At 40.6% G+C, this 21,544-nt stretch overlaps 1 protein-coding gene across 1 annotated transcript in view; it reads left to right on the top strand.

The window, feature by feature from the left end:
* ntrk3b (neurotrophic tyrosine kinase, receptor, type 3b) overlaps positions 1-19,717 on the top strand; it is a gene marked incomplete at both ends in the record, with an annotated part of 175,015 nt that extends 155,298 nt beyond the window's left edge. Inside the window, 4 exons of the mRNA XM_083969282.1 lie at positions 1,684-1,927; positions 2,614-2,682; positions 15,026-15,184; positions 19,532-19,717. Coding sequence (XP_083825408.1) covers positions 1,684-1,927; positions 2,614-2,682; positions 15,026-15,184; positions 19,532-19,717 — 658 coding nt within the window. The remainder of the gene's footprint in view (positions 1-1,683; positions 1,928-2,613; positions 2,683-15,025; positions 15,185-19,531) is intronic.
* Between the last annotated feature and the right edge of the window lie 1,827 nt (positions 19,718-21,544).

Genomic DNA, 21,544 nt, shown 5'->3' with positions numbered 1-21,544 from the left:
TGAGTGCTTTAGTGCTTTTGTGCTGTAATGTCAGACTGTACCGGGGGAAGTGACCTCTGATAAGCCTCAACAAAAGCGACACAATGCTGGTTCAGCGAGCACTTTGGTAATGGGAAGCTTCACTGGAGTTGATGTCGGTGTGCAAAGGAGGAGTCAGGGATAGAAGTGTGCTATTTCAAACACGTTGACAGCAGCGGTGTGTGTGTGTGTGTGTGTGTGTGTGTGTGTGGGGGGTCTACATTGTTTTTGAAGCTCGAGCAATAGTTGAAAAGATGACATGTTGCGATTGAGTGTGTGTGTGTGTGTGTGTGTGTGTGTGTGTGTGTGTGTGTGTGTGTGTGTGTGTGTGTGTGTGTGTGTGTGTGTGTGTGTGTGTGTGTGTGTGTGTGTGTGTGTGTGTGTGTGTGGAGTCAAGAGTGCGTGAAGACTTTCTGTTGGGAAATCATTCCTGAAATGAAAGGCAATGTCGCGAATGATGAAATTCTTTCATGCAAGGTGCAAGATGTGGCTGATTTTTGGTCTATTGGTCCTGTTGGTCACATTTAACAGATGAGATGTGCAGGGAATCAACAGGAGTGAATAGAGGATTAATGTGCAGGTCCGACTCAGCCCTCAAATAAACCCAGACTGTGGCCTGTACTCAGTCGGCCAAAGCTAGACATGTGTGAAAGTCCATTGGAGAGACAAAAGAATGTGAACATTACAGAAAATCTCCTTACAATGGGTCTGAATTATGACATATACATTATAAAGCCAAGAACATTGAATTGCACCAAAATTGAAAGCTGGGAAAAGGAAAGGCAGGCTAAGAGAGAGTAAGATAGCTGTAGTTATACCTGCACGGTGCCTGTAATTCACAGTGATGGGAACAGCAGGAACGTCTTACAGGAAATGAGTTCTTCAGTGTCACCCAAAAATGCTAAGCAGGGGAAGAGCTCTCAACCCACAGTTAAATTGTTTTGGTCAATGTGTGATTTACAGCACCTTGGTGACGACCTTGAATTAAATCCATGAGAGGCCTGAATACATAAAGAGTTGCAGAAAGCTGCTTTAAAACTACAGAAGGGACATGTAACAGTTACATAATTCATTTAAAAAAAATGTCCAGACACTTAACACTTCATTATTGCAATTAAAGCTGATTGAGTACTTGCAGTTTGTGGAGAATTTGTAAGAGTCTGTCTTGATTAAGCCAAGTATTCTCAATAGGTAGACCAGTACTGCCAGGAAAAGATGCTCTCAGGAGCTTTTGATTATTAAATGGTCTGTCAGGTTGTAGTATGCTATACATTTAAAGCATTTACTTAAGCTACATCCAGTGTTAAAGCAAGAATGTAGAACGTATAGAGCAACAAACACAGCTGTCTTCTAACAAACAAATAGTTGAATTCATGAGTGATACAACACACTCGGTTCACTTAATTCAGTCGACTGTGGTGAGCTACTTTAGCTTTAGCTTTTGATTCCTAATTAGTTAGTTCATAGAGGTTTTGACCCTTCTTTAATTGTGTGACAATTAATCAATCAGTGATAATAAACATTTTTTTTAATCCTGTTATTACCACTTTTCATCACAGTTGCATCACAAAAAATGACAGTCTCACTTTAACTCAGAGACTAGAGAACTCATTCAACTCTTATCAATTCATTAAACCAATCAACTTAATTCACTTTGTAATGCAGAGCCCACGGCCCAGACGCCATGATCCTGGTAGACGGCCAGCCGCTGCAGTCCAACGGAGAGCTGGGTCTTTCCCAGATGCTGCACATTGCCACCCAGATTGCCTCAGGCATGGTCTACCTGGCCTCCCAGCACTTTGTCCACAGAGATCTGGCAACCCGCAATTGCCTCGTGGGCAATGGCCTGCTGGTCAAGATTGGAGACTTCGGCATGTCCAGGGACATCTACAGCAGTGACTACTACAGGGTAAGCCTTTAAGATCCTTATTCTGCTTGTCATTTCCTACCAGAATTATCTGTTGTTATGTGTCTCTCAGTGCTGAGAGCTAGACAAGTGCCATTGTGATTTATGTTAGAAGGATCCCTTCTATTTACACACCTTTGTCCCCACTATGTGTGTCTGATCACACATCACAAAAAGTTAATTTTACATGTGGATGTTCTCAATGCTTTTGTCCTGGTTTTAGATTTGGTCCAGAACAGCCTTAAATAAATCAATAAGTCCTCTGATGCTGCAGACTAACAAGATGTGGCCAAGGAGTGAAGACTGTTTCCCAGCATTTTTGTCATTTTGTTTCTCTTTTCTCACCTAAGGAGACTTAGCAGCTCCCCTTCCCTCCCCAATACAGCCCCGAGCCCCCACACCAGACCTCATACATTGAGGCTAGGATGTGTGCTAGGAGATGAGCCTGCTGAGCCTCTGGCTTGATGCTTAGAGGCTTGTTTATATAGCTTTCGATTCATGTCCTCTGTACTGTTTAACATGATTAGCAACTATGAATGCTGCAAACCAGGCTCCACCAGCTGGGCTGAAGAATTTAGCATTTTGCTGAATAAATAAGTGGATATTATGGAGTGATGGCTGCTATAGATCTAGCTCTTTTAAACAAGCTTTTGAAATTACTTTAGGTGCGTCTAATTCTGTTTTTCCAACGTGACAGCTGGGCAAGTTCAGACTTTGCTGGGGGCAACGCCAGCAGTTATGAAGTACTAGCCTGCTGGGTGAACATCTCTGCACACATGAATTAATAAGTTGGGACTTTTAAGCAAGATCTATTTAGTGTTTCGTACAAGGCCCCTCTATGCACACCATATTTGCAGCGTTTATATAATTTAAGCCTGAATATGTATTGTTCAGTGCAGGTTGGGGATGTGGTTGAGTGCATATCAGTATAATCAAGCTTACTAACTGTTTTGGCCCTGGGTGGATATGTGTCAGGTTGGTAATGAGGTGAGGATGTTTCAGTGGGGGCAGAAGATCATTACTCTGACTTTATTAAAAACAGTCATGCATAATTCTATTTAAAGATCTATGAGCTCAGCACAGAGGCAGAGGTTGCAGGCTGTGCAGACCAACATGACACATCTAACAACAAACATTTGTACATTGCATACATTGTTGTAGTCTGAAGTCAGTTTCACACAGAATTAGATTTTGTAAAAAATATTTAAATAACACAGTATCATAGACCTTCCCCGTGCTGTGAGACATGACAGTTGTGAAATATAATATTCAAAGCTTATTGTGGGATTAGCATAAAGGGTACATAAATACTCCACTTACAGTCTGAATTACTCATTAAGAGCTCTCTGGTGGAGAATAATTGGACATTTAGACACTGGTGGCTTCTAGCCATGTCAGATATTATTTCAAACCTTGCACATGGGTTGTGCAAATTTTATAATGTCATGTCCCCCTGTTTCTATGATATAAGTGTGAATGCATGATTTGTGTGTCTACATACAGTAGTTGTTGATTGTGGTCACTGTGGCCACAATGTGACTTTTGACTTGTATCATTTGATTCTGGTCTTTACTTTTAAAGTTGGTTTAATCAGGTGTCAATGAGTGTTTATGTTTTTAATACATACTGTAGTTGCAGTAATCCCTGCCTATCATGCCATATTGGTATGGTATGACATCAGTTTACAACAGAGCTCTGACTTTCATTTTTGGTTCTGTGCAACATGAAAACCTCTGCTAATAGAACACTGGTCTAGAAAACATTTAGGTTTGGGCAGTGTCTGTGATGCCAGTTAAATAATACATGTATGCATTATTGGCATTGGCCTCCCATTTAACAATTCCATTCATGTCCTCTCATACTGTTCAGCACAATTATGATTTACATAATCTTTGCTTTGGAAAAATGCAGCCAAGTCTTATATTTCATGCCAGTGAAATCAACACAGCTTCAGGTATATGAGCGAGTGTTTAGCTATTTGTAGACAGCATGAGTTTGTGGAGCAGAATTCCCAGTTATCTTAGCCTTATTTTAACTTTAGACAGGGGCTTTACACATTCAGCTAAGATGATCATTGGGTGACAGGAAAGGCAAGGCAAGTTTATATAGCCCATTTTTACAAACAGTTTGTCTCAAAGGGCTTTACATTGCATCATTACATCATCCTCTTTTTTTCACTTCTTTTCCGAAACATAAGAACAGTGATGTTGGTACCTTTTTGGAGTATTTTTCATGTTGAAAGGATCCAGTGGAAGTGATACAGGCATCTGACCAGTATGCCTCCTGGGCACCCTCCTTTGGAGGTTCTAGGGGCCTGTCAAACTAGTACAAGACCCCCAGGGTACACCCAGAACTCGCTGGAGGAATTACATATCCCATTTGGTCTGGGAACACTGTTACAGTAGATCCCCCAGGAGGAGCTGCAAAGCATCGCAGAGAGGGACATCTGGAATGCTCTGCTTATTAGCTGTCACCATGACACAACCCCAGAAAAGCAGGAATGGATGGATGGATGGATGGATGGATTATACTACTACTAATTAGCAGGTATTGATGTGTGCATGCATCATGCCTGGCTTGTTAACTTAGCTCATTAACTGGCTAATTAGCCAGCACGTTAATTAGCCTTAGAATTAGCCTTTGAGCAAGATGCTCAGCTATGCTAACAATGCTAACTGGATTTTATGCTTGCCATAGAATTACAACCAAAGTCTCAGCTCAACACAGACCCCATCTCTTTGCCCACTTTTTGGAGTCGTTGGGGCTCAGGCGGAGTCAGGCACTGCCAAGATGGCTGAGGGACAAAAGCTTCAAAACCACTCTTCAAAAACCTACGCCCATCTTGATGATCTTGACATACACTCTCTCTGGGTAAAACTCCAACCGCATTACACTCCTCACTCACAGTTGAAAAGACTCAGCTCATGACTCCATGTAGTTAGAAAAACATGAAGACATTCATTATAAAAACAACTTTGCCCTATTCACTCAGCAGTTGCCCGTGTATGTGTCTAAAAACCTAAACAGGTTGTGTGATCACAATGAGCTGAATACATGTGAAGAAAGAAAGCAAATAAACCACACAGTGAGCGTGTATTAGGGAGAATTCAGAGGAGGGTGTTTCAGTCAAATGTTGGTTCCTTCTATCAAACACAGTGTTGAATTTATTGAGGAAATTTTAGACGGTTGAATTATTTATTGAATAATTTAGAGATTCTGCTCCCACACACACACACACGCAAACACATACTAACACTCTGCAGCAAGAAGAGGCTGAACAGTTCTTGCAAATCTGTATGTTGGATTAAGCATAAACGAGAGACATGGTTTGTAAATAGATACAGTGTCATCTTGAATTTGGGGTGTAGCTTTTCTCTGTGTGTCTGTGGCGTGCCTTGTGTGAAGCTGCTGTTTGGTGCGTTGCGATAGCATCACTGGCCGCCTACACAGAGGAATATTGACAGAGCCCAGAGATGAGGAGCTCCTAACCGTATTGGACACTTTCCCTGTGCTGAGTGATTATAAATAGCAGCACCCTGCCAAGAACACAATCCTCCCATCGCTGACTACTTGTATTGACACTCGCTGCCCTCTGGGACTCCCAAGACACTTTGCAGCAGAGGGGAACAACTTCAAGAAAGATATGAGTATTGTCCTAAATCACATCTGTCATATCCCTGTGCAATGAATATGTTTTTGTGTTGTATTTTTCAAAAGAGAGAAACGGAGAACCTGCACAGGTAGCACCACTGTCTGTTGTGTAGGAGTCTTACACCAGTGCCTCGCAGAATATCAGGCAACATTTTCCTGAGTTGAGAGTGAAGCACTGAATTATGCATGTTTGGGTAGGTATAAATGACAGTGAATACTCCAAAGGTGTCTATGTGTTAAAGGTGCAATAAGGCAGATGGAGTGAAGAAGTGACTTTACCAGGACTGTCTCAGTCTCAGCAGCAAAGACAGGGGGGAACTCTGTCAACCTGCCAGTTTCAAATATCAGTGTTAGATGTGTTATTTTCTCACAGTGTAATAACAGATTTCTTTGTATTGCCTGTCCCTTTTAATACAGAAATGAGTGTGGTATTAGTGTGGTAGGCATTGCAGTAGAGTTGATGGCTTTTGACAGCTAATTTCCTTCTGTCATTTTTCTCATAATAACCAGTTACATTTGTACAATACCCATTTGACTATTGGTTAAATTCAATTTCTAGCATCATGAAAAACACTCCAGTAAAGTTTTACGATGGGTTTTCTGAAAGCTGCAGGTACTGTGCACTGTGTTGCTGCAATATTTGCCTTCAAAGCAACTCATTACAGCCAGCTTATGAACGCTGACATATATACAGTATGTTCTTGTCAGAGGATAAGAAGCAGAAGTTTACAGTTTCTACTGTTGCTTGAGAATATTAAACACTCCTCATATTATTCTCCAGAGATTTGCTTGCAGCCCGAGTGTTTTCATTTAGCAACGAGATTGTTTTGTTCATGTCAAATGAGTGCAACCCTGTCTGAATGTAAAGCAGGATCGTGCTAGGAAAAGTATGTGTCCAGATAACCTTAGGTTAAAACAAGGTAAAAACAATAACAATCTTTACCATAACATTTGGTTATAGAATAGTTATAAGATATTTTGAATCCAGCTTCTTCATTTTTTAATCCAGGACTAACGACTCTCAAAATGCTGTAACAATGTTATAATGTAATAACTCAGTTTCAAGGACTTAGTGTTCTTTGTGACTCTGCCAGGAAGCCTGTGCTTACCTGCAATGCTTTGCTTTGAAGAAAAATGGTCCCCAGGTTTGTACTGTTTCAAGGATCAAAAGACGCTCCTCTGCTGCATTATTTATCAAGCACAAGCTCCTCAAAACTGTATGTAGCTTGGTGCTAATGAGTACACAGGCCATATTTATTACAGCAGCAGAAAAAAAGTCTGTTTTGCCCCTTCCCATTGGTCTTGTTTTTTTCTCTCTCCCAGTCGAGCACTGCCGTCTTACAGTACATGATAACTCTCATGGAGTAATAAATCTGAGAAATGAAGGAGGTGCTGCCGTTGACCTCAGAGGATGTCTGTGACCATAGAAAGTCCAGGAAATGCTGTTTGTGCTTTCTCTGATACCACTCTAATGACTGTTTATTAAATATAAAGGTACCACCTGCAGCTTTGCTTAGCATAAACACCAGCTGCAGAGGGGAAGCAGGTAACCTGGCCTTTTCCAAAGGTAATAAAAACTGATTTCCAGCATATCTGCAGCTCTAATAGCGAATTAACATTCTTTATCTTGTTTGCATAAAGTGTACAAAAAAATATCAAAACATGTAATATCAACAGGTTGCAGTTTTATCAGATATTATACTTTTCTTGGCTCTGAGCTGTAACTCCTTAAAGTCTTGTCGTCTTGTTGCCAGGCAACCCGTGGAGAAAAAGCCAGTTGTCACAATTCAAAATGCATTATTATATTGAGGATAATAATATTTCAGTAGTTGTTGCTTTTGGTAACCAGCAAAGGTTAACAATATTACACTAGAAAATTACACATAACACATTAAGCAGTTGGCTTTAGGCAGATTTTGATGAATTTGCTCATGCTAAAATAAGATTATGGGATGCTGCTGGTTTAAGTCCCGTATTTGACGAAGAGCTGAGAGAGTATCAAAGTATCATCTAACTGTCAATTGTCAACAATGACACCTGAAATGTCAACTATCACTTTGATTATGTTTCTGCACCACATAATGGCTCTTACAGTATTTTAACAAAACTTTACAGTACTACCTAATGTCACAGGAGACAAAATTTAACTGCACAACACAGGGCTGTATTGCTAATAATTTTAGATTCAGACTGCAATAACATATCAACACTAATGAGCTACCTACAGTATGTAAATATTGCATTGTAGTGCAAGCTAAGTACAGAAAGTGTGAATGTGAAATTACATGATTGCAACAATGTTGTGTATGTGTGTGTGCGTGTGTGTTTGTGTTTTGAAAACCCTCAGAAACTTTCACCACCCACTGGCATGCAGCGGCCAGGGTAGATACCACTTTATCTCCACTTGGCAGCAGCGCAGCAGGTAGAAACCTAATGGACATCATAGCCTCTAAAAGTGAACTTGTGTTCGCTGCTGTTTGAGCTGGGAGAGCAGAGATATCAGCGTGGTTAGAGCTGGGAGAGAAAGTGTGTCTAGATGGTTATCAAGGCCCTTTAAGATGTCCGGGGCCTCCCAGGGCTCCCTCTAGGCCACGGAGCGCCCATCGAAGAGCCCAACTGGGCCAGTAATCTATCCCCCTGCCATGCTGCTGTGCTCTCCACGCCGTTAATCCAATCACTCCCCTGCCACGGTGGGACAGGCAGAGCACTAATCCAGTTTACACAGCAACAAAAAAAAGCCCCAGACTCATTCCTCACTCCCCGCAGAACATCGCCAGCTTCTCGATATGACATTGAGTGAGAAAGATGAGGATAATTACAGGGGCAATTATTTTATTTTTATTATGTGTTCAGCCTTTTTTTTTCTTTTTTTCCCTCATGTTCCAAGCTAATTGCCATGGCCTTGTCACAAAAACCCAAGGTGATAGCACACAGTCATTTGGGAAGTAGAGAGTCAGCCAGTTTTAATGCCCCTTGCCACTGCAGCGGCGGTTAAATCATTAGTATGCATCTGATGAGGTTTAGCCTTGCGTGCAATGGGCAGGGTGGACCTCAGATAAGTCATTTAGACTAACAGGAACTTAATTAATTCTGTTTAATCTTTATAAAGCTCCATGGGGGGATAGATTGGTATACAGCCCCTCGCCAACTCCTTCACCTCACTTTCAGCCCACCTAGCTTGGCTCAGCCCAGAGGTTTTACACAATAGGGGCAAGTGGTCTCGGCATCAGTATTGGCTTATGTTGTGTACTGTGCTAAAACGTGTCATGTCTAATGAGACCAGGTGGCATATAAGTCAGTATTCATTTGGCCATTAGCTTGCAGTGGAACAGTGGCAAATGAGGTCAGGGGTGAACACAAAAGAGAAAACTACTGCCAACCCTCCTAGATGCCACAAAATTCACTACGGGACTGTCAATAAATACTGTGTGTTCCAACTGTAGGGAGAGGCACCTTACTTAACCTCTTCATGTTTACCTTAATTACTGTTTCATCTGTCCCATCATTGAAAAAAACCAGTGTCAGTTTTGATTGTTCTTCCGGCGCCGTGGTGGTGGATAATACTTGTTTAGGCTGGGAGAGTGATCTTGCAGGAGCACAGAAAAATTAGGAGCTAAAGATTTTTCTGTCTTTGAGGTTGTGCTAATACCTCAGATGCCCTTGGGCAAGTTATAGAGAGGCAGAATTATGACTGGAGGATGCGGGTAAAATGACATAAAGGGTTCTCTCCTCGCTTTACAACTCCACACTGAGATGCAGTTGAGAGGAGCACTTAACCCCTCGTGGGATTAGCATTAAACTGTGGTTGTACCGGGCGCCTCTGAGGTGTAAATGTGTGTAAATGTATTTATGCGAAGCAGGATGGGGCCGAAAAATAAGTACAGGCTCAGCAACCACTCTCCAGACTTCTAGATAAATGGAAAAGCATTTTCAGAAAAGTTTTTAAAACAGTGGGTCTGAAATGTTAGTAAATCTATGTGTAGATTTGCACCATGACGCAAACAAGGAAAGAGGGAGAGAGAGAAAGAAGAGAGATTGGAGATCATGTCATTTTGGGTGAAGTGGAGTCCCTGAAAAAATATTTATTTCTCTTCTGATGGTAGTGGTGTGACTGGGACAGGTAAATCAAAGGTGTGGAGGGAAGTAACGGATGTAGTGATCCTTGGTTTAAAGAACCATTTAAGAAGTAAGGCTAGAATAGTTAGATATGAAACATAAAAAAAAGAAAGAAAAAAATACACATTACTACAGAACTACAGCAGCTACGGGAGGAGGAGTCTCTTCCCAGCCTCAGCTGTATAGGAGCATGGTTGTATCAACACATGAAGTTGTATTGGCAGGTTATATTCTTACAGATGAACCAGCCGTCTCTCACAGGTTCCATCCAAACCGGACCGCAGTGAAGTTAGTTTCAAGTTGGATATTCGACAGACATTCGCAAGCCAGATCTAAACCGTATTACAATATGTCTGCTGTACTCCTTTCCTTCTGCCTTCTTCTTCGTTGGTTTATATATGCACGCAAAACTCGTGAAACATGCTCTCTGTCTGGCTGGATTTTCCATTCGGGCTGCCGTACAAACATGCCAGCGCAAGATGGCGACGATCTCTAAAACAAGACCCTTGCTATATGTATATACTGTATAACAAAGAACTATAATGCTACAAAAACAGATTATATTTTTTATGAATTATATTTTATAGCGATGATTATACACTTATACAAATATATTCATGGGTAGTACATTCAGATTTTTCCAATAAACCTTGCCAATTATTACACACTGAACCTCTAAGGAATGACGATAGTATGAAATTGAATTTTTTCAGTGAGGGGAGATGAAGGGAAGTAAGACGATGCCCTTCATTTGTTTTTGCTGAAACATCAGAAAGACCAAAAGCTGGATATTCAGGAGGTTAATGGTGTGTGATTTTGATTCACAGTCAGCATTTAGGTGTTGTTGTAGAAACTGCCTCTAACAGTCTTGTTGACCTCCAGGCCATGTATACAATATCGATTTGTGTTTAATGTATGAAGGGCATAAAGAGTTGTGGGATCATTGTGCAGTAAAGACAATACACCAGACACCAGTTATTAACTCTTTCAAGACACTCAGGGCTTTACATGAGGAGTCCAAAGATCCATGATGGCACAAAATACCTAGAAACAAATTGAGGAACTGGGAGAGGATGTGAAGTGTGTGGAGGTTTTCCCCAGTGAGAGGGGCAGGTTGTCCTTGTCGAAGTAGTTTTGATGTGACATTAGTATCTGATTGATATTAAAGTGTGATTATTTCTAAAGTAGTTATATAGTTTGAGGAGGAGTTGGACGTGGAGGAGGAAGCCAGACATGGTGGAGTTTTAAGTATATTTTTTGGGCTTTTAATGCCTTTAATTGATAGCACAGTTGAGAGAGAGACAGGAAATGGGGAGGCAGAGAGGGGGGATGACATGCAGGAAAGGGCTGCCTGATGCGGGATTCAAACCGGGGCCACCTGCAGTGAGGACTATAGCCTCAACATGGGGTGGCAGCTCTCCCAAGTGAGCTAACCAGCCAAACCCCCCTCCCCCCCCCCCCCCCCCACGGAACAGACTTGATGGGAATATGAGGAGGCACAAGGGGTGTGAGGAATGTTGTCATTGTCATCTTTTGTCATCAAAAGTAATTTGTCAATGTTTGTTTTGTTGTTGTTTAAAAGAGAACAACTGTACAGATGTTGAGGTGTCACTAAAGCAAAATATAATGGAGCCATTTGTACTGGTACACCTGAAAATGATGGCCAGCACAAAGACCTCTTTTTCTCAAGATTTTGGTGCCAAAATGGCTTTTTGGACAAAACTAACCTATATTCAACAGCCACACTGGAACAAGTTAGAAACACACAGTACTCTTTTGCTGGAAAGTATAGACTCTCTTCTCATTTGATGGGTTGGATGTGTGTATGTGTATGGCAAGCTGGAGGTAGCTGCTGTAAAAATGGCTGGCAGGGAAAGAGTTAAGGGGCATGACCTGAAAACACTCTGTGACTGTAGCACATCTAGTGAAGATCCACAAATCAGTAAACAGTTGCAGCAATGTCATTTACACAGCAAGATTAATCTTAAGTCAGACCAAAACAGATGCTTCGTTGGCAATACCTCTGGTCTCCCTTCAGCCACAACTCCCACCTCCATCCCAGCATGTTCCCAGCTTGTTCCCAGCAAGGTGCATTAACCCAAACAAGCATTGGCATGATATTCTAACCAGGCAGGCTTTGATTTAGCCATCTAGTGATAACAACATTTGCCAAATAAGTTCTGGTTCGTTTAGACAGACATATCATATCATTATATGGCCATCAAGTTACTTAAACATGGCAAAGTCAGGCTGGAACTCTCCATCAGCTCTTGATAAAGCCAGACCAGTCCTGGCTCAGCTGTTCGGAAAGGATATTCAACCTTGGTCTTACCCTCTGGGACCAGCCAAAGCAGTAACACTGATGGAGCTGGTAACTCTATTGATGTTTTAACAATCTGCTGTCCATAGGGTTTCAAAGTCCATGGCCAGTCCAGTTGTGCTCTGGTAATATCTTTCTCCTTATTTAGGGTATTTTAGTAAGAAAAAAATGTGGTTTCTCTCATGGAGGAAACTCTGGAAGGTCTTTCATCTGAACGCTGTATACTGCACTGTCATCTCACATGTGGGCGATGACTGTGTTTACAAATGTGGTGATCACCAACAGTTTAAAGAGGGAAACATACACACAGACAGACCAACTCCCATAACAAAGAACAAAGAAGCTCAGATACAGCACATACTGATGGTGTGTAGCATCCTTACACAGAAGTTGTTTGCTGCTTTATTATCAGATTAAAATCTCATCTACAGAACCTTTAAAATATCCTTAAGATTTATCTGGTGCCTTTCAAAGGAGACGTGTGAGACTGTACTACGTATCAGTGGGTAATTAGTAAGACTTTTGTTTTGTTTTGTTTTTTTCATATTTAAAATGCCATGCGGTGCTCATAGCTGAGGGCACACAGATGTTGGAGCTGATAAATCGAGTTGGGCGCCGAGTTTATTATGAATGAATGAGTGAATAAAATCTGAATGTGGTCCTGCTGACGTAAAGCGCGGAAACCGTGTGCGTGTGAATACAGCTGCAAGCTTAGAGGATGTCCCAAAGATGATGTCAGAGCTAATGGAATGGATGACTTCATTTGAAATAGTCTCATGCCTACGGATGGATCGGTGGGTGGGTTGGGTGGCTGGATGGATGGATGGATGGATGGATGGATGGATGGATGGATGGATGGATGGATGGATGGATGGATCAAAGATGTGTATCACATTCTGCAGAAGAACCTCCACTGACTTCAGGACAAAAATGTTCAAAGGAGCAAAAGAATCCAGCTTGTTGTTATCTTGACAAAAATGTCAAGATAGCAGCATGTCAAAACAGAGCTATAAAGACAGTACTTAGTGAGTACAACATATTCCATGCAAGTCTGTGATGTTAATAATAATTAAAACAAAAATTGAATTGTGTAATTTAAAAATTAATCATTTCTTAATTTGTATGCATGTTGTCCCGTTTTAACATCACCCGCCCAAACCTGAGTTATTTTCTCATCAGCCTACTCAAACGCAGTCAGTAGTCAACCCACAGGTCAACTCATGGGACCTGCAGGTGAAAGGCTAACTGGAACATCACAAGTGACAAGCACTTTCACTATTATGTTATGAGCATGTAGTCTGCTATACTGCAATAGGCTCTGTTTGCCTACAAATACAGGTACACGCTATTTTTCAACCTTGGGGTCGGGACACCACTAATTACTATTCATTTTAAAATTCACACAATCTTAAACAACTGTATTCTATAGTTTCACTTTCTCTAATATAAATCGAGTACCAATAAAATGCAGCATATAAAAATATCTGAGCTGGCGCATCTTGATTGACGGCTCGCCAGATGTCAAAATGGGGTCATGAGCCAAAAAAGGTTGGGAACCACTGCAACAGGCTTATATACTGAATATTTACTCAATATTAAATAATGTATTTAAAACTTAGGATCTATACTGTATGTATATAATTTATATATAATTTTTTGTCATATCAATTTAATTTCTATTCTTAGATTATAAACCACATAAGTCCTTTTTTTCAGGGACATCTGTCTGCATTTAATGTGAGACACTAATCCACCCATCAGATTTTTTTATATATGCAAAACTAAAAGGCTTTATTCTAAATGCAACCATGACACCAAAAAAGCAACCATGACTATATTTCACATGTCATGCTCTACCTGAGGAAATTGAATTTGCTCACTACTCATGTCGTCAGCTCAGTTGCTATCACGTGATCAAAGAACACTGGTCTCATGAAAACATGGTTGTATGTGAAGTTGAAAATACTTTAAATGGAGATTCTTTAGTGTGATTCTCTCAGGAAGGGAAACAAAGTAGCGAACAGTAACAAAGGAAAGCCTGCCATGACTCCAGTAACAGCAGACTTCACATCAGTTCACAGCAGCATGTCGAACTGTACTTGGACTCCTGAGCTTCACAGTAATCACTGTAATTAATACTGTCCGAGGATTCTGAGCTGAAACTTGCAATGTTCATTCCTTTCACACAGACACACACATATGCACACACTCATTCCCACATCAGTCTTGTCCAGCTCATCACCGCCATGATTAAAGCACAGCCACTGACGTGAATGGGAAATAGATTTTAAAACAATGCCTGCTAATGGAAGCTGAGAGCAAGAATGATTAATGGATGATTGTTTAATTGATTAATATCCAGCCTCAGAGGGTTTACAGTAAGGGAGACTTCATTTCACGTTCTGCTGGTTTGCAGACATTAACACCCCTACAGCTGATATTTCCTGCACCTCAGTTGCTACCTTGCTTCATGCGAACCTCATGATGCAGACGGGTTGTATTTTGATGAGCATCTCCATCTGTGCAGTTAAAACATGATTCAAACATTCACCTTTCAACTACTTTATTATGAGAGTCCATACTTTCAGACATTTGGCAGTTTTCTTAACCCCTTGATAGAGGCGGTCTTGTATTGAAAATGATTAGAATACATTTAGTTTCTTGCATTGAGAGCTTTTCTTTCTCTACTTATGCTGCAGAGAAGGGACTACAGATTGCTATTTTTCATCAAGAACAAAAGGGGCGGTTTAAACCTCAAGAATTTCACATTCAATGATTCAATGCATACAGAGCAGGTGGCAGATAAGTCAGCATTTTCCTCTATCGCATCACTGTCAACATCCAGCACCACGGCACACATTCATGAGATGTTAAGCTCGCCGTATCAGTTACATACAAGGACAGTTAATCCCCAGGTGCCCGGGAGTTGTGTTGATGACTAAATTTTGTAATCTGTGTTTTAGCTGCAACATTTCTATTTGCATTAAACATCTCTTCTCGTCTCTTCTCCTCAGGTTGGAGGACATACCATGCTACCTATCCGCTGGATGCCCCCCGAGAGCATCATGTACAGGAAATTCTCCACGGAAAGCGACGTCTGGAGCTTTGGCGTCATCCTGTGGGAGATCTTTACCTATGGGAAGCAGCCTTGGTTTCAGCTGGGTAACAATGAGGTACAAAGAGCCTGAAGCTTGTAGATAAACCTCCACAAGATACAGTGCATATACGTGTATTGGCAAAGACATTGAAAATTGCAGGTTTTCCAGCAGCAAATGTTGAAATCTACTTATCCATTCTGAAACGTGGAGTAAAGGTGTTTGTTGCAAACACATAAAAACAGTATACTCAATTGATCGAGTGCTATTAAAGAGGAAAGAGGTAGGATGGTCTTGAATAGATTGGCCTTCCCTCACTGAGCATTTCGAGCGAGGAAATACTCAGAGGGAAAGCATGAGCTCTCCAATACTAGATTTAAATAAACATTACCATTTTGGATCTTAATCTACTACCTCATGTTGTTTCCCTTCTCTCTCTGAGACTCACGCTGGCCCAACGAGGTGATAAATTGATGCTGCTTTGCCACCAGACAAGATGCTGCATTACATAACACCCATGATTGGTTTGTTTTTTCATTGGAGCCTCTGCTTTGAATCAATAAAATTCAATTAGGATTACTCTTGTAAAGCGAGCATATTGAGAAAATTAAATTGACCTAAAAGAATAACCTGGCATGTTGTGTGTACAGCACTTGTAAATATTTCAATTGAAACATCAATATGTTCTTGGGCTTGACATTTTCCTATGTATTTTTTATTCCATTTAATTTCTAAGGAGTTTTGAGACACTCTAAATGAAACACTCAGCTGATTAAAGTACATACTGTAACCACAACCTTAAATGTAATGCGATGAGTAGGCTACAGTACCTTGTCATAGCTCAAAGTCTTCAGATGGTGTTAGATTATGATATTGTACTTATTATTCAGTTATTCATATTCATCGATGATGTCACACACTCTGGCCCGAACATTCTGCGCAATACACACCCATTATAATCTCGAAATTTCTCCAAAAATGATAATGGTCATTGAACAGTGACTGAAAAAAAAAACTGTAATACCTATCAAAACGTGGATTAATACACCTATATAGACAACACTACATTTTTACAAGTTTACAAGTCTACAAGTTTAAATGCAGTCTCTAGGTCAAAGTATGCCGGAGCAGTAGACAGCAGTAGGCAGTAGAAAAAGTCCAATGATTTGTTTGTTTTTTAACTCCTCCCATTCATTCTCTATGAGAACTTTTTCGCAGTTTTTTGCGACTTATAACAATAGTGCCTTGGTGCGTTTGCCCCAGGGCCCTAATTATTACCTGGGTGATACAGTATACTGTAGGAATCAGGAGCCATGATGTCCACCAGGCTCCACACCCACCACACTCACACTCCTGCGTGATGGAGCTTCACAACTCCTGTTTACAAGTGTTCAACCCAACAAAACCTTACTTTATTTTACAGGAGGTTTCCAAAGATATATGTGTGAATTGTGGTAAAAGATTTATAAAATGATTTATTAGACATGGAGAACACAACTGTGCACCCCTAAAAAGGTGGACTTAGGGTTTGGATAGATCAGAGATATGACACTGAATATTTACGAGACAGTGTAAGACAGGTGAAACAAGATGATGTTAACAAGTAGCATGAACTATATACTAGTACACATTCTGATATACTACAGTGTTTTAATGGTGTATGTGTCTCCCCCTCTCCTGTTTGACACTGCTGCCTGCTGACTTCTTAGTCACAGCAACTCCCAGTCCAGTCTGTGATTTGGGCCTGCAGCTGAGTATCTTATCTGCTGCTTATCTGTCCATCTGAGGGGCTTGTTAATTTAAGGGGGCTGCAGTCAAGCTTTGTACTATGATCATAGGTTCCAGCTGCGATCACAGAGCCAGGGTGGCTAATCACAACCTTGTTTTCGCTCTCCCTTGGCTATTAGCTAAAGGAAGGATATCTGCAGATACTATATTGCTTCTACAAAGGATTTACATGACACACTGGTATTCCTTATTATGTTCCCTCTAGCATCAGCCCTTTTGGTCTGAGACTCATCCTTGATGGCCAAAGCCAAATATAATCTGCTGGACTGTTAAACATAAACAGTGTGTATCTTACATTCACCTTTGCACCTGTAAAAATGCCTCAAAGTTTATTCAGCAGTCATATTAGTTTGTGGAGTGCTGGTTTGTAGTGTCTCCACAGTAAGCAGAAGTCACACAGCTGGGGACAAAATCAAACCAGAAGTAAAACCATATTGACTACAAATGAGGAACTAAGTTCCTGATAATCTGTTTGGGGTCCTGGAGTCCCAGGCCCTCTGGAAAAGCAGAAGTGAGGACATTAAAGAAATAGTGTTGATCCCATCTGTAAATACCAAGGATTTTCAATAACTCTTTAGCTGTGATATGTGCTTAGTTTTTTGGTGCTTACACTACTGTTTACGTAGTACTATTGGTGGTAACAGAAGGTTTGAGTAGTGAAGCAGTGTCACTTTTTAATACAAATATTGTTTCTCTCAAAACAAGCATATTTGCTAATTTATAGTCTAATAACATAAAAACTAAAGTATATTTCCCTCATTGGTGTTATCTATTGTCAGAACTTTGTTGCCACTTCAACATCTCACTAATTATCAGGATTTCATAAGTTTAAAAGGGGGGAAAAAAGGGGAGGTATGTCAACAAAAGACAACAATACATCAGGGAGTATGGAACCATTTTGACAACAACATACAACTCTGTAAAATGTGCTGCTAATATAATCATAGGAAATGTTCATTATTTGTGTTAATCTCAACCCCAAACCTGATGCCATATTTTAATTTGATGACTGACTGGAAATGGTAGGTAGAGGACGTAATTATAATATTGCGGTTCAGTAAGTCTGTAATAGGAAGTGCAGGAAAATAAATTGCCACTGTAATCTATAACCACAACCTTGTCTCTTGGTAAGTTGCGAAATTATCACAGAAGTTTCAACAGGTTACAAAAACAGCTCTGCATTAAAAGACCTGGATTCTCTGTCATTCGTGATCATTCATGAACATTTTTAACTTTTAAGCAGTGTTTAAACTGCTGCTGTTGCTGTTACCACTGCAGCCATTATTACTGGTTGATTGTAATGTATGTGGGAATTTGTGCAAAGAGGCTCCATATGCCTTTTCAGGAGCTGAGGCTCTGTCATCGCAGTCTCAAGGCAGCCTGTCTGCCAGGTCTGCTGTCCTTTGGTGAGACGATATGACAAACTGAAAATAACAATAGAACAAAAAGAGTAGACTTTCGCTCAGTAAACAGATGTAACAGGTGTAACAACAGAACATGGTTTTCCCATGGGTTTGCTTTAATATTTTGGATTGTTTCACTTTGGTTGACACACTTGCATGGAAAAAAACCAACAGTAAAATTATATTTATTTAGACACAGGTTTTTAGGTTTGTCATACACTCTTTCACAAAAAATAGGCTTCAGATAGCAGCAGAAGGTGAAATGTTTTGTTCTGGCACCATGGAGTTGTGCTGTCTTGCTTGTAAAAGCATTAAATTACATGACAGTGTATATGTTGCTGTTTTTTTTTCTTTGCAGCTGTGTTGGTGATTATTCTGCACCTTTAAAGAAGAAAAAGAAAAGAACGACATATCCGAGCTACCAGTGTAACTAAACCTTAAAGGGATATTTCAGCTTTTTTGAAGTGGGGTTGTATGAGCTACAAATGCCCATTAATTACACTACATGCAGTAGAGAGGTCTCTGCTCCCCCCCACTGAGAAACACTGGCGCATCGCGCTGCACCGAGACACAGGCAATACGCTGAATGAGGGACAATTAATCAGTGTATTTTCGCTGCCTATGAGAAGTCCTGTGTCTCGGTGCAGCACGATGCACCGGTGTTTCTCAGTCGGTGGAGCAGAGACCTTTCTACTACATTTAGTGTACTTAATGAGCATTTGTAGCTCATACAACCCCACTTCAAAAAAGCTGAACTATCCCTTTAAGTGGTTACAGTGATAACTGAAGAAAAAAAAACACGCACTTTTTTGATCCAATTTTTTTTATTGCATCCATAAAGTTTGCACACAGATATGCCAACATCCTTTCTTAGTTAGTTAGAGTTACAGTGGCCTGGAATTGACGTAAATAATCAGTGAGGCATCTGGCTTAGTGGTGCACAGGTCCAACAAAGAAATTATCAATCACCTTAGAAGGTGCATCACAAACCTCCACTCTTTCTGTGTAATTGTTACTTTGTGCTGTGGGAAAGAAAACAAAATCCCTTTTGCCATTAATATGGCACAGATTTAAGACCTAATGCATTTGGTTTATTTCTTTCATCTCGGTTTCATTAGTTCAAAGCTCAAAGGACAGTCTGCTCAGTGTCACTGGTTTCTCATTATGAGCAAGCCGAAGCAATCAGTCAATGAAAATCGTCTGTCTCACTCCACTGCCCCTCTCTCCTCTGCAGGTTATTGAGTGCATAACCCAGGGTCGGGTTCTGGAGAGACCACGGATTTGTCCTAAGGAGGTCTATGACATCATGCTGGGCTGCTGGCAGAGGGAACCGCAGCAGCGACTGAACATTAAGGACATTCAGAAGGTCCTCTTTGCCATGGGAAAAGCCACACCGGTCTACCTGGACATCCTGGGCTAGCAGCAGCCCGTTGGATGGCCCATTCCTCGCCAGACAGACAGATCGACAGAGACATACAGACAGACCGACCCACATGAATCCAGGAATAACCAAACCAACCTGCTCCACTGTCGAAAAACACCTACAAATGTTTGGGAAGGACTTAAGTGCCTGCAACACTTTTGGATATAGTGGATAAAACGTATTCAAAAAAACACGCACTTTTACATTTTGTTTACTTGCGTATAAGATGTACAGGTTTGAAGACTTTTTTTTCCCTCAAAAAAAAAAAAAAACTGCAAAAATACACAAAAACGGAGACAAAAACGGAAGTAATGTGGACTGGCAATTGGAAAATGGCCATAGCCTGATTATATAATAGAGAGAACATGTCAGAGTTCAAATCTATCCTGGGTTTGGTTTTATGAATATATATAGAAATATTACATATATTTTATATTTATTTCTTTTTGTCAAGGTGTTGGAGGGTCTGCCATGTGTTGTTGCCAGGTTCGGCCCTGTCCGAAGACATCACCGACAAACTATTGGCAGGGACTTGACGAAGGAAGCCTTACTTGCACTCTGATTGGCCGGCACTCAGCTTTTAATGGGAATTCTGCCTCTGTGGAATTAACACTGGATGGTTGAAAAGAAAAAAAAAACCAACAACAACAACAAAGGAACGCTCCGAAGAGAACCTACCCAATCAGACAACTGACAAATCTATTTTAATTTAAAAATAATGTACATATTGTAAAATTCTATGTGTCAAAATTATGTTAACTTATTTTTTTGGATGTTATTTTGGTTCCTTTTCTGACTGTGATCTGGGTGGCTAAACTTTAAAGCTATGGTATTTGTTTTCATCCTAATCTAGAGGAGATCTCTCTTGGGAACTACCTGTATCAGTGCTGGTAAGTTTTATGTATTGAAGGTGAACAGCAGTGAATACAGCTTGAAAAGCCCACTGACACTGACACTCACAAACTTTGGAGAACGGGGGACTTTGAGCCATGGAATTCAATACAACACGTTTCCAAAGAGGTGATGAAGCCTCACATTCACGTTCCTGTTCATTTGCTTTTTATGGTGAGAGCTATGTGTTGATGAGTAAAATATTACACCACACCCCTCAGACACATACTCACGCTTTGAAATACTGTTCTGTCATTTTCAGACTTTTTGGTGTAAAACTGCTTTTCCACTCTTAAGAAAACGTTTTTGTATCTGAGAGTATACATCATTTGTTAGACACGCGAGTTTGGCCAACACACACACACACACAGGCTGAGAAAAACTGTTACAAGGAAATGGTTCGACCTTCTCGGAAAATGCACTTATTTAGTTTCTGAGAATTAGATGCCACTCTCATGATCTGTCAGAAGACAGATAGCTTAGCTTAGCTCAGCTGAGCTTTGTGTAAACGTTGAGAGTAAATGAGTTCTGTCACACCTAAAATCACATTTTCAATAAGTTTATATTATATGTTTTTAATATATTCTCAGTGAAATAGTTTTGAGGGCTGGAGTGAGATCAAGACTTCTGAGCTCAGAAAAGATCATTCAGCTTCACATTTGTTGTGAATTATAAATCAAATAACAGGGAAAAAAAAAAAAATTATTTTTGCTTTGAATATTTTTATCTTCCTTTAACAAACAACATGGCTCAACAGGAGAGTCCATGCTGGGAGTCACAGAACCAGCAGCGCAGGACAGACGCCAACGCTGTTGTGTTTCAGGTAACACATCCGATTCTGATGTTCAATCACACAGGGCAGGATAAAGCTGTGATTGATTTAGTGTAAACAAGTGAAGGCGGCTGGCTTAATGACTGGTTTTTTCTCGAATG

Source organism: Trachurus trachurus (assembly GCF_905171665.1).
Source record: "Trachurus trachurus genome assembly, chromosome: 3".
Lineage (NCBI taxonomy): Eukaryota > Metazoa > Chordata > Actinopteri > Carangiformes > Carangidae > Trachurus > Trachurus trachurus.
Note: the sequence above shows the minus strand (reverse complement) of the source record. Positions and strands in the feature narration are given on the sequence as shown.